Source organism: Somniosus microcephalus, chromosome 7 (assembly GCF_052327205.1).
Source record: "Somniosus microcephalus isolate GS21.2 chromosome 7, FLI_Smic_1.0, whole genome shotgun sequence".
Taxonomy (NCBI): domain Eukaryota; kingdom Metazoa; phylum Chordata; class Chondrichthyes; order Squaliformes; family Somniosidae; genus Somniosus; species Somniosus microcephalus.
Window position 1 is genome coordinate 117,125,659 of NC_140993.1, and position 13,556 is coordinate 117,139,214.

At 41.9% G+C, this 13,556-nt stretch overlaps 1 protein-coding gene across 3 annotated transcripts in view; it reads left to right on the forward strand.

Annotated features, from left to right (window-relative positions):
* Positions 1-13,556, forward strand: part of spidr (scaffold protein involved in DNA repair) — a 354,308-nt gene that overhangs the window by 29,367 nt on the left and 311,385 nt on the right. For all 3 annotated transcript variants that reach the window (XM_085992882.1, XM_085992884.1, XM_085992885.1), the window contains 2 exons: positions 4,364-4,576; positions 6,350-6,513. In XM_085992882.1, the coding sequence (XP_085849008.1) occupies positions 4,364-4,576; positions 6,350-6,513 (377 nt within the window). The remainder of the gene's footprint in view (positions 1-4,363; positions 4,577-6,349; positions 6,514-13,556) is intronic.

Genomic DNA, 13,556 nt, shown 5'->3' on the forward strand with positions numbered 1-13,556 from the left:
GGAAAGACTTTGGGGAGTCAGGAGAGGAGTTACTCGCCGCAGAATACCAAGCCTCCGACCTGCTCTTGTAGCCACAGTATTTATGTGGCTGGTCCAGTTAAGCTTCCTGTCAATGATGACCCCCCAGGATGTTGATCGTGAGGGATTCGGCGATGGTAATGCCATTGAGGGTCAAGGGGATGTGATTAGACTCTCTCTTGTTGGAGATAGTCATTGCCCAGCACTTATGTGGCGCGAATGTTACTTCCCACTTATCAGCTCAAGCCTGAATATCGTCCAGGTCTTGCTGCATTTGGGCATGGACTGCTTCATTATCTGAGGAGTTGTGAATGGAACTGAACACTATGCAGTCATCAGTGAACATCCCTACTTCTGGCTTTATGATGAGGGAAGGTCATTGATGAAGCAGCTGAAGATATTTGGGCCTAGGACAACACTGCCCTGAGGAACTCCTGCAGTGATGTCCTGGGGCTGAGATGATTGGCCTCCAACAACCACAACTATCTACTTTTGTGCTAGGTATAACTCTAACCAGTGAAGAGTTTTCCTGTTGATTCCCATTGACTTCAATTTTACTAGGGCTCCTTAATGGCACTCTCGGTCAAATGCTGCCTTGATGTCAAGGGCAGTCACTATCACCTCACCTCTGGAATTCAGCTTTTTTGTCCATGTTTGGACCAAGGCTGAAATGAGGTCTGGAGCTGAGTGGTCCTGGCGGAACCAAAACTGTGCATTTGTGATTAAGTGTCACTTGATAGCACTGTCAGCGACACCTTCCATCATTTTGCTGATTGGGAGTAGACTGATGGAGCGGTAATTGGCCGGATTGGATTTGTCCTGCTTATTGTGGACAGGACATACCTGGGCAATTTTCCACATTGTCGGGTAGATGCCAGTGTTGTAGCTGTTACTGGAACAGCTTGGCTAGAGGCGCGGCTAGTTCTGGAGCACAAGTCTTCAGCACGACAGCCGGACTGTTGTTGGGACCCATAGCCTTTGCTGTATCCAGTGCATTCAGCAGTTTCTGGATATCCTGTGGAGTGAATCGAATTGGCTGAAGACTGGCTCCTGAGATGGTGAGGGCAGTACCGAAATGGCTCTCGTCAAAGTCACAAATGACATCCTTTGTGACTGTAACAAAGGTAAACTATCCCTTCTCGACCTGTCTGCAGCCTTTGACACGGTTGCCCACTCCATCCTCCTCCAACGCCTCTCTACCGTTGACTGGTGTCCCTCAAGGATCTATCCTTGGCCCCTTCCTATTTCTCATCTACATTCTGCCCCTTTGCAACATCATCTGAAAACAAAGCGTCAATTTCCACATGTACTCTGATGACACCCAGCTCTACCTCACCACCACTTCTCTCGACCCCTCCACTGTCTCTAAATTGTCAGACTGCTTTTCCAACATCCAGCGCTGGATGAGCAGCAACTTTCTCCAATTAAACATTGGGAAGACTGAAGCCATTGTCTTCGGTCCCCACCAATAACTCCGTTCCCTAGTCACTGACTCCATCCCTCTCCCTAACATCTGTCTGAGGGTGAACTAGACTATTTGCAATCTTGGTGTCATATTCGATCCTGAAATGAGCTTCCGACCACATATCTGCACCATAACGAAGACCGCCTATTTCCACCTCCGTAACATCGCCCGTCTCTGCCCCTTGCCTCAGCTCATCCGCTGCTGAATCCCTCATCCATGCCTTTGTTACCTCTAGACTTGACTATTCCAATGCACTCCTGACTGGCCTCCCACGTTCTACCCTACGCTGACCTACATTGACTCCCAGCTAAGCAACGTCTTGATTTTAAAATTCTCATCCATATCTCTGTAATCTCCTCTAGCCCCACAACCCCCCTGAGATATCTGTGCTCCTCTAATTCTGCCCTCTTGAGCATCCCTGATTTTAATTGCTCAACCATTGGTTGACGTGCCTTCAGCTGCCGCGGCCCTAAGCTCTGGAATTCCCTCCCTAAACCCCATACCTCTCTTTCCTCCTTTATGACGCTCCTTAAAACCTACCTCTTTGACCAAGCTTTTGGTTATCTGCCCTAATTTCTCCTTGTGTGGCTCGGTATCTTATAACACTCCTGTGAAGTCCCTTGTTAAAGGCGCCTACATTAAAGGCACTATATAAATACATGTTGTTGAGACTGAGATGGATCATCCACTCGGCACTTCTGGCTGAAGATAGTTGTGAACGCTTCAGCCTTGTCTTTTGCACTTATATGCTATTCTCTGCCATCATTGGGGATAGGGATGTTCGTGGAACCTCCTCCTCCTGTTAGTTGTTTATTGTCCATCACCATTCACGACTGGATGTCATAGGACTGCAGAGCTTTGATCTGATCCATTGGTTGTGGGATCGCTTAGCTCTGTCTGTAGCATGCTGTTTCTGTTATTTAGCATGTAGTCCTGTGTTAGAGCTTCACCGGGTTCACACCTCGTTTTTAGGTACGCCTAATGTTGCTCCTGGCATGCTCTTCTGCACTCCTCATTGAACCAGGGTTGGTCCCCTGGCTTGATGGTAATGGTAGAGTGAGGAATATGCTGGGCCATGAGGTTACAGTTTGTGGTGGAATACAATTCTGCTGCTGCTGCTGATGGTCCACAGCGCCTCATGGATGCACAGTTTTGAACTGCTAGATCTGTTCTGAATCTATCCCATTTAGCACAATGGTAGTGCCACACCACACGATGGAGGGTGTCATCAGTGTGAAGACGTGACTTTGTCTCCACAAGGACTGTGCGGTAGTCACTCCTACCAGTACTGTCATGTACAGATGCATCTGCGATAGGTAGATTGGCGAGGGCGAGGTCAAGTAGGTTTTTCCCTCGTGTTGGTGTTCTCACCATCTGCTGTAGCCCCAGTCTGGAAGCTGTTTCCTTCAGGGCTTGGTCAGTAGTGGTGCTACCGAGCCAGTCTTGGTGATGGACATTGAAGTCCCCCACCCAGAGTACATTCTGTGCCCTTGCTACTCTGTGCTTCTTCCAAGTGTTCATCCAAGTGTTGTTCAACATGGAGGAGTACTGATTCATCAGCTGAAGGAGGGTGTTAGGTGGTAATCAGCGGGCCATTTCCATGCCCATGTTTGACCTGATGCCATGAGGCTTCATGGGGTCCGGAGCCAAGGTTGAGGACTCCCAGGGCCACTCCCTCCCAACTGTATACCACTGTGCCGCCACCTCTGGTGGGTCTGTCCTGCCGGTGGGACAGGACATACTCTGGGATGGTGATGAAGGAGTCTGGGACGTTGGCTGAAAGGTATGATCCTGAGAGTGTGACTATGTTAGGCTGTTGCTTGACTAGCCTGTGGGACAGCTCTCCCAATTTTAGCACACCCCAGATGTTAGTGAGGAGTCCTTTGCAGGGTCTACTGCGCTGGGTTTGCTTTTATTGTGTCCGGTTCCTAGGTTGATGTTGGGTGGTCCGTCTGGTTTTATTCTTGGTATACTGGTTTGGTACAACTGAGTGGCTTGCTAAGCCATATCAGAGGGCAGTTAAGAGTCAACCACATTGCTGTGGGTCTGGAGTCACACGTAGGCTGGACCAGGTTTGGATGGCAGGTTTCCTTCCCTAAAGGAAATTAATGAAACAGATGGGCTTTTGCGATAATCCGGTAGTTTCATGGTCACCATTACTGCTACCTGTACTAGCATTTTGTTCCAGATTTATTTAATTTCATTAAAATTCCCCAGCTGCTGTGGTGGGATGTGAACTCCTGTCTCTGGATCATTAGTACAATAACATAACTACTATGCTGCTATACCATAACTTGTAAGTATTGTTTGAACACTGGACCTATTAGTTATCATAATTTTTTTAATTGGCTGTTGGGTACTTATCTAAGGTGATTCACTTTACCCCAAATGAAAACAAATGATATACGTGTGCTGGCAAATATTGCTGTATCTGTTGGATCGCTGTAGGAACTGTGAAATCGATGCTTGGCAAAATATTAGAATTCAGCAGTTGTAAACACTTTGAAAACCGATGGTCTCATTTGACTGTGATGATTGAATTGATATGTCAGTCACCAACCTCTCTTTTGCTCACTTGTTATTGTTGGGCAAGACATTGCTGTGTTAGCCTACATAACAACAGTGACTACTGTTGAAAAGTAATTTATTGGTTGTGAATAGCGTTGGGATGTGCTCAGGATGTGAAAGGCGCTATATAAATGCAAGCTTATTCTTTAAGTGCTTTGCTGGCATCTGGTTTTTGAGTTTAAATGTCATTTCTTTAAGTTATCTAACAATGAAATGCTTGTGTTAAACTTTGTGTAAAAGCTTTTTCTGTTGTCCATTGAGTGTAATCTGTTCGTGAAATTTGATTAAGAATTTTTGTTTATGCTTTGTTAGGTGCAGCAGATACTAGCAGTCAGAACACCAAGGAAACTTCAGAAATCACGTGGAGCTCCAGTGACAGTGATTTGTCAGATGGAGAGGTACTGATGGGTAACTCGAGAGTTTCAAAGGAAAGAAGATCTGTCCTGAAAGGCCAGAGTACAGTCAACTCCTACCAGAAATACATCTGTATGCTCAATTCATTAACAGACAGTCAGTCCAGTGAAGGCAAGTAATTTTCTATCATGTGCCTGGAAAAACCTGGTAGTTTGAAAATTATTAACAACTAGTTGACTGAGTAGCCAGGTATGGAGTAAGGATTCTCATATTTTACATAGTCCAGGGTTTTTAGGGGCAAAACTTTGGTACGTTATAATGGGCAGTGAAAATAGGGTTCAGCAGCACTCACATTTTCTGCAATAGATTGAATTCTTAACAACAAACGTTGTTGACAGTAGTTGTAAGGCAGTCCAAATTATGACAGTGTGTCGGACTCACTATGCAAGTCTGTACCTTGTACAGTATAAGAGCCAAAATAGGTAATCTATTATAGTGTTGGATCATCCGAATGAAGAATTCCAATCTGAATTTTGCATGGATCAGACATTGAGAGGTGTTTTAATAAAATAAATTGCTATACAGGAAGTGCTTGCAGTGTGTTTTTGTGTTTCCTCACACTGAGCTTTTAGTTTCTGGGTTCATTCATGCAAATTACTGCTATCTGTAGATTTGCATTGAAGTCATTTGGATATGTATTGCAACCAGGTATTAAAATATGGATTGCAACTAGGTATTAAAATAAGAGGCAAATAGGAAGAAAAGACCAATAAGGAAAGATGTCAAATAGAGGTGTCATTTTTAGCAGCTGTTGGAAAGTCATGGGGAGTGTGCACTCCAATGTTTGATGTACGCTGCTGGTATGCAAGGTTTCATGGACTTGTTAAATTACCCCTTAGAGGTGAGGCACTTTCCTCACAAAGTGAATCATTCATGATACATCTCCATGTGGTTGATTACAGAACATCATTAGCAGAGACCAAGGAGCAGGTTGGTATGTTGATGGGTGGAGAGTGAGGATTGGTGCATGGTACGGAAGGACCATTTTTAAAAGAAGGAACAGAATTCATTTTTTTCGATTTCGTTTTATTTTTAAAAAGCTGACAATCAAAGTTAAGTTGTGTACAGTGGAATTATGCATATACGAATGAGTTACAGGGAATTGAAGGCTATCTTAAACCACGTCCTTCTGTAGTGATTGGATGGTTCTGACTTGGGTTTGCATAGGGAAACCAGCATATTTGGTGATTTACAGGAAGACGTGTATTGATGTAAACGTTTTGGTAGGTGGCAAATTGCTCCTAGCTTAAAAATTCTAGGAGGAAAATGCAGGCTTTACTTCGCCCATTAAAAAAAATTGTTTGCCAGATTTAAAAAATATATATCTTTGCTTTATAATACCAATATAGTATAGTTCTTATAAATGGTGTGATGTTGCCTTTTACATCTGGGAGACTTACCTGAGTGGCTTGTTTTCAGATGTTGGAGATCCTCTTGGCTAAAGTGTCATCACTACAATAAGTAGAAGTGGCGCTGGCAGACAAGGGTGGTTTCTGCCAGTGCTTCCTGTGGAAGTTATGGAGTGGGAAGAGAGGAAAGGTTTTTAAATGTTTTTAATGTAACTGCCACTGTGACCTATCTACATTTGTTTTCTTTTTAACTTATTTTTTTGCTTTTGCTCTGATAACCATACAACTCAACTGCCTGGGTTGTGCAGGCTGATTGAGAAGTGTAAAACAACACCAATAAGCATTTCATACTTTCTTTATCAGCCAACTCCAAAAATTAGTCTTCACCAGGTGAATGCAAATTCTTACTCCGGTCGCAATTTAGAAGCAGTATTTCACCGATTTTAAAATGTCCTCTAAGCCTTTGACTATTGTTCCTAAGACTTCTTTTTGGAGTTAGCTGAATTCAAAATTTTTGATCGTTCTCTTTTTACAGAAGAACTGCCTGCTATTGACTGGGACAGTGTTAGTGACGATGAAGATATGACTTCTGCCAACATGGAGTGTTTAGTGGACCCCTACTTTACTGATTCAGATATTTCAACTAGTAGTAAAGAGAGTAACAGAAACTGTGCAACTCAGCAGTCTGAATCTTTAACGGTGAGTTTGATTCTTTTTATTTTGTTACTTACGCATTGTAATTTCCTTTTTTGAGAATCAATATATAGTCAGATTATGAGCAGAAGAATACACCATTTGAAAGCTTTAGTGAAGTTCAGGTCTGATGTTGAGTTGCAGGTTTGCGAGTAGAATGACTGGTGCTTTAATTTATTGTTGTTATACAGATTAGGGTGACTTGAACTAAATGGATTTTTGGGGGTTTTTCAATAATTGTTACCATGATTCAGTTTATACTTTGAGAGAGTGCTGATCTTATGAATTCAGTAGAAATGAATATTCTCCAGAGGGTTTTTATAAGACACTAATGTAGATCTTCATTTTGGCAGGCTAGGCCCATGTTCAAATTGCTCTGGCCCACTGAAATAGATGTAGCTGAAGATTTGCATCAAGTATGAGCTTGAAGCTTTGGTGTGAACAAGACTGTAGTCAGATTGTTCTGGCAGTAACAAATAATGCCACCATCTCAATTTAAAGTTTGAAATATGTTAGTATAAGCTTTCTGAATTTTCTATTAAAATGCTGGTGATCAAAATAAATATGAAAGTTTATTTTTTTTAAACTACAGTATATCTGTAGTTCTTTTTAATTAGCTTTAATCCATTCGGTACCAGTCCATTATCTCTGACCCTCTGGTGAAAGCACTGCACAGTATAAACAGTGTGACTTTATCGGCTAATGGAGAAAAACTGAAAATGTGAAGAGCTCGTTCTGAAAATGTCTGTACTAAAAATATAGTATAAAAGTCCCCCATCTATTGGTGGTTCAACAGTTTTTTTTGCACTTTGTTCCTGAAATTTCTTGTAGCCAACTGTATTATAAGATGGTGTTAACTACAGAAGAGTAGACAATGGCCCAGAAATTCGGGTCGGGGGCTTCCCGCGGGTGCAAGCCCCCGACCTGCATTTACCTTGCGCGCCGGCAGTTGAGCTGTAGGGCCCCGTGGAATTCCGATCCAGGGCCTGGCCCAGCTGCCGGTGCGCAGTGCTTGTGTGTCCCAGGGGCGCAGTTAGTTCGATGCGTCCCCTGGGATCACGTGGGCCATGGGCAGCCAATCGGAGCAGGGAATGCTCCATTCATAAGTATTGACCGGAAGACCTGTCAAGACTTATAAATACTACGGCCCCAAAATAGCAGTAAACCTTCAAATAATTTTTTTTTTAAATCACACTTTTTAAATAAACTATAAATTACATTAAATAACTGTTTTAAACAATATTTTAAACAATATAAATTTTTGCAAAAAATAATTTTATATTCTAACGGGGCTAAAAATAAACTTACCTTGCTTTAAAGTATTTAAAAATAATAAACCTGTGGAAAAAATGTTTTAATTTTAATTAATTGACCACTTACCTTGTAAAAAGCAGGCCTTACGCCTGCTTTTTACATTTCTAAATTGTAAAGACTTACCCTCCCGGAGAAACCTGTTAAAAAAAAAAACGCAAGTTCAAAGCGCACGCGCAGACTCCCCTGCGCACGCGTTCGACCTCCGAACCCCTGCTTTCAGAGGAACGGAAGTGCCGGTTTCCTGCGCATGCGCAGTGCATGCAGGAAACCGGCACTTCCATTGGGCCCGCGCGTGGGTACCCAGCGCGTACTCACCCGTGGAGACCCGAATTTCTGGGCCATTAAGAAATAGGTCTAAGCTGCTACTTTGTAGCTCCAGTCTAGTTAATTGTTGTTCTCGGTTCCGATAGTTCAAATAAACAATTAAGAGCTACCTTCTTGCATATGAAACTATATAAAACCTACTGTTTTGCAGAGAATGAGACTGCAACTCTCATGAACAGTGTCAGCTGTGGCTCAGTGGGTAGCACACTCGCCTCTGAGTCAGAAGGTTGTGGGTTCAAGTCCCACTCCAGGGACGAGCACACAAATCTAGGCTGACACTCCAGTGCAGTGCTGAGGGTGTGCTACACTGTCGGAGGTGCCGTCTTGCAGATGAGACGTTAAACCGAGGCCCCGTCTGCTCTCTCAGGTAGACGTAAAAGATCCCATGGCACTATTTCGAAGAAGAGCAGGTGAGTTATCCCCGGTGTCCTGGCCAATATTTATCCCTCAATCAACATCTCTGAAAAACAGATTATCTGGTCATTATCACATTGCTGTTTGTGTGAGCTTGCTGTGCGCAAATTGGCTGCCGCGTTTCCTACATTACAACAGTGACTACACTCCAAAAGTACTTCATTGGCTGTAAAGCGGTTCGAGATGTCTGGTGGTCGTGAAAGACGCTATATAAATGCAAGTCTTTTTTTAACCTGGCAATTAAAATTGTGCTGCTTATCTGGCCAGCATGTATCTGTCTGAACAGTTATCTTCCACAAGTGCATCTGTGTTCACATGTACCCTGCAAGCATTTGTAATGCAGAACATCCTTATGATAAAAGTTTAAATGTACAATAATGTACTACCTATTCAGTTAACCAAAACTGTGTTATTGTAATTGGTATTTTTCTTTGCCATCATGAATGTATGCTCCATTAAAGGAGAAGACAAAACTAAAGGGACTACTTTTTGTTGAAAGTATGTCATTATTTTACAGAAAATGCCATTTTTTTGTCAAGCTGGAGAGCCCTACGCTGGCATTCCCCACTGCTGGCCTGCTCCGGTGGTGTTACAGATTGGAGATAGCTCTTATCCATAGTAAACCACAGGATTGCAGAGAGTGGTTCTTGGGCCACTTCAGGACCACTATAGCGTGCTGGTTGTCAAATAAACAATGATTTCTACCAATGCTCCTTGTACTAATTTATCCAGTTTATAATCAATCTTTGTCCCAGCAGACAAACCATGCCTTGCTGACAGTAAAGTCAAGGCGGACATATTGACACACAGGCCAAAACATGGCAGCCACAAACAATAAAAGTAATGCTGGCCAGTAACTACTTGGCAATACCAGCGACAACACGATCATAAATTGTGTCATTAAAACCAAGATGTACAGATTGAAATTTTTAATCGTGAAATTAATTGTGATTACATTTTTTAATCGCTTGACAGTCCTACTTTGTGAACATCCGAATAGAACTTGCAATGTTACAATTTTGCGACATCTTTCAGTGATTCAGATAAATGTGGGATTTATTTTACAAAAACATGATAAACAACTCTGGCAGTGATGTCTTTCTCGGTCCCTGCAATAAACAAAAGCAAACAACCTGCTGCTGATATTGAGGGGAGGGACTGTCAGCAGTGAACCTAGGGTTACGAGGAGTTTATTGCTGTATGTCAGGGATGAGACCCAGGTGGAAGCCCTGTATTTTCCAAATGCTACAATACAAAAATATTAATAGCATTAATGCCTTTTCAATATGCTGCAAATATATGCGCTTTGAGATTTGCATATGATGCATGGCTACTCGGCTGTTTTTATGTTCTCCCCAAACAACCTGGACAAGTGATTCGTAATTTGAGGGCTGAGCCAAAAAAAAAATTTTTTGTAGCTGCTTATATTTTTCTTTTTCTTATAATCTGCCTCTCTTCTCTCCCCCCCCCCCCCCCCCTCTTTTTGGTGTCTCATTGCTGGAATAAGGTACCACAGAATTTGGTTGCTCTCTGGTATCTCACTCAAGTAGCCAATCTTCCTGTTTGAAATTGGAAGCAAACTGCAAGAATGCGGGGATGTCATAGCCAAGCTGAATCCTGATTCGAAGTTTGTACATGCATTTTATTTGAATAATACTTAAGTTAAGTCTTGTTCCGAGACTACTACTCTTTCACATTTTGTTCCTAAGAGGTTGTTAAGTCAAGTGAAAATGCAGCAGGGGGTCACTGGATTGTGAGTGGAAACCCTGGCAGATTTTCTCCTTTCTAATCCAGGGACGCCTTGGCAAATTTAGCACCTCTATCGCTGCTCCAGTTCAGATAAGCTAAATCAGGGATTAAAATGAACTTTCTCTGCTCTGTATGGTCAGTCACACCGTTAAGCAGCTGAACCATCAGAAGTGTTTAGTGGTAACTTTTTCAAACAATACTGTAGTCCAATACATTTAATTAATTTATGCTATATAAAATGCAGCGAAGAATTTTATAGCTAGTATATAAAATACCAAAGTTGTTAACATTGGGAAATTTAGCAATTTAAAATGTATTTTTCTGCAATTTCTTACTGTGGCCACTGGGTGGCTCTACACTTCAGGCAAGCTTTGTATTGACAGCTAAAGAAAACCAAATATTCGTGCTCCATTTTGCATTTTAGCTATACTCTGGGGAGAAGTGTAACTTAAGGGTTCCTTGAGGCCTAAAAGACATAACTCTCCTTCCCCATTCCATGCCCTGCACACAGGAACCACCTCCCAGGTGGAGAAAGATGACCAGCAGGTAAGAGGGTCTTAACATCAAAGCTTTGTCTGAAACCCAACCCAGCTTAATCATCCATCAATATTAGCAGAGCCTCCATGCCTCTTTCTCTCCCCCTGACCAGTCAAACTGAATGGAAGGGGCAATAACAGATTCACAAAATCTATGTAAATATATTGGCCTGGAATTTGTGGTCGAGATGATGGAAAACTGTCAGCTTTTGCTGTCATTCCGCCTTTGAAACTGACTGCAACTTCGGAATTTGGCGCATGTGCAGGCTCATGTGGAAATCTCGAAGTTGTGGTCTGTCATTGACAGCTCCGAAACGGGCTGTGCTGTGCCCCTCCGCCCCCCCCCCCCCCTTTTAGAGCCAGCAATCTGTGTAATCAGCCAAATCGTTGAAACTGACAAAAACTTCAGCTCTTTCGCAGTAAGTACGCTGTTAAATTCCCCACTAAAAAATAGACCAAAAAGGATTAGGTGTATCTGGGGGGTTGACAGCGTTATTACTGTTAAACAAATGTTTAAGGGCCTGGAAACTAATTTTAATTTTGTGCAGTTTGAAAATTGGCCATTTTAATAAAAATATAAATTTTTAAGAAACGTTTCAAAAATATTTTCAATTTTTTTTTCGGTTTGTCCATCTTTGTTTCAGGTTTGCCTTTTACCCATGTGAGAGGCCCAATCTTTGTTTTGCTCTCTAACATTTTTAAAAAGTTAGAATTTTAAGAGCTTACTCACTTGTTCACTGAGAATTCTGCGTTTTCATTGGCTGCTTAGACAGCCTGTTGACGCCACAGCAGTTCGCACAAGGCAATCTCCACTACCTTCTGTTCATTTGAATTGAAGGTCAGAAAACCCACTGTTCTCGACACAGGGATTGCGAGATCCTTGTGCGAAGCGTACATCGGGGCCAGCGGGCGAATGCCTTCGCTTCACTGCTGACCGCAAATTCCGGGCCAATATGAAAATAAAAGATACAAACATATAAGTTGACACTGTTTCTAAGCCACTAATTTACTTAAGAAAACACCTTGCCTTGCAATCACTTTTAATGATCTGTTCAGCATGAGTAATTCTAGTTAAACTCATGTTTAAACAAAATTGTTTTACTTAGCCGATTTTTTTTTTTTTTTAAACCTTGAACTTATTGAAGGTTTTGACTCGACATTTTTCCTCTGCCCTTGACATGTCACATGTATAGCGCTTTGCCAAAAGGATTCAGTGAACTGGAGTTCTGGTGTCTGTGGAACTAGATATCTCGGTCAAGGCTCAAGAATAACCCTATACATATGATCATGGTGGACTGATCTCTTCTCTTTTCTCCCTCTTTTCCCCCCCCCCCCCCTCCTTGTATACTTGGCCTAACAAACTTAATTATTCCCATGATATGCTTCTAATTATCAGCTATTCAGCACTGTTTGGAGTTTTGTGTGATTTGTAGAGACAGACCTTAATATAGTAAGATTTTGTTAGGCAAGTTCTTTCCTTACTAGAACAGAAAATTATTGATGTAATCTTCGAAGTGAAGTTTTGTCTGAACTCTTTATTTTCATGGAATCTTTTTTACATGGTTTGAGAATTAATTCCCTCACATCTAATAAAGATTTGGAAGCTAATTGCTAGTGCATCTCAGTTTTGAGAGATCTGGCAGACTTGTTTATCATATCGCATGAGCTTTTTTGTTTAACATGGTCTCCATTAGGGGGCATTGTAACTTCACAAGCCAAGTAGTATATAGCATTTCCAATGCTACAGGCAGAACAACTATGGTTTGTTCTAGAAACTTCGTGACAATTTTATTTTCTTATAGGATAATTCAGTGTAGTTATTTGTTGGGTGGGGGGAGGGGGGGAAGAAATGTTACATTTCAGTGCGATCTGGATTTGTATTGGCCAGAGTGATGGCCGTGATTGTTGATGGCCTTGTTTTAGAGAGGCTTTGTTTTGGAAACCTAAAAATGTAGGCTTCACTAGATGTGTTCTGAGAGATTTTGTTGAAGTTGGTAACTTTATTCTGAAGTGGAAAACTACTATTTGAAGTATTGCTTGGCCAGAGATTGTGTAATGGTGTGTCCAATTTATCTTTTCATATTGTGCCAGATTTACCCACACACAATCTGTTTCTAGCTTTCTTTTAATGACTGGGGTTCAGATTACCTTTATTTAAATATTGTTTAACTAAGGAGTGGCGCTGATGTATGAGGGCCAGATCGTCCTACAGTTACTTTTGTGCAAGGTACAGAAAGGAAATGAACTGCAAAAATAAAGTTCAAAAGTAAGATGACATAAAATCAAAACCTTAAGCAAGCAAAGAAGCAATCTTCTGAGTTAATTGATAGCTCCACTGTCATGCATTCAAAACAGGGACTGTCCCTGTGATTTGTCTTGAATGGCAAGTTTATGACGATCTTTTGTCAGTGGTGACCATGGACATACGCCTGAGGCCTTCAGCGACTGGTGGGCACTGCAGGGCCTGGAGTGTTTGGTGGACACAGGCAATAATAATATTATTTAAGTTCTAAGTTTCCTTTGTTTTTTGATTTAGTTTTAGATTAGTTGTAGGGCACTTTTGTTTGATGACACGGGGCAACCCAGTGTCTCCTTATAGTTTCATTAAAGAAAAGGCACACTAATAAGAAGATAAGGATGAGTCACCCTGCTGGTACTCACAACCTAGTGGCTGGGGAATTGTCAGCACATACTCTAATTCTTGAAAATCGT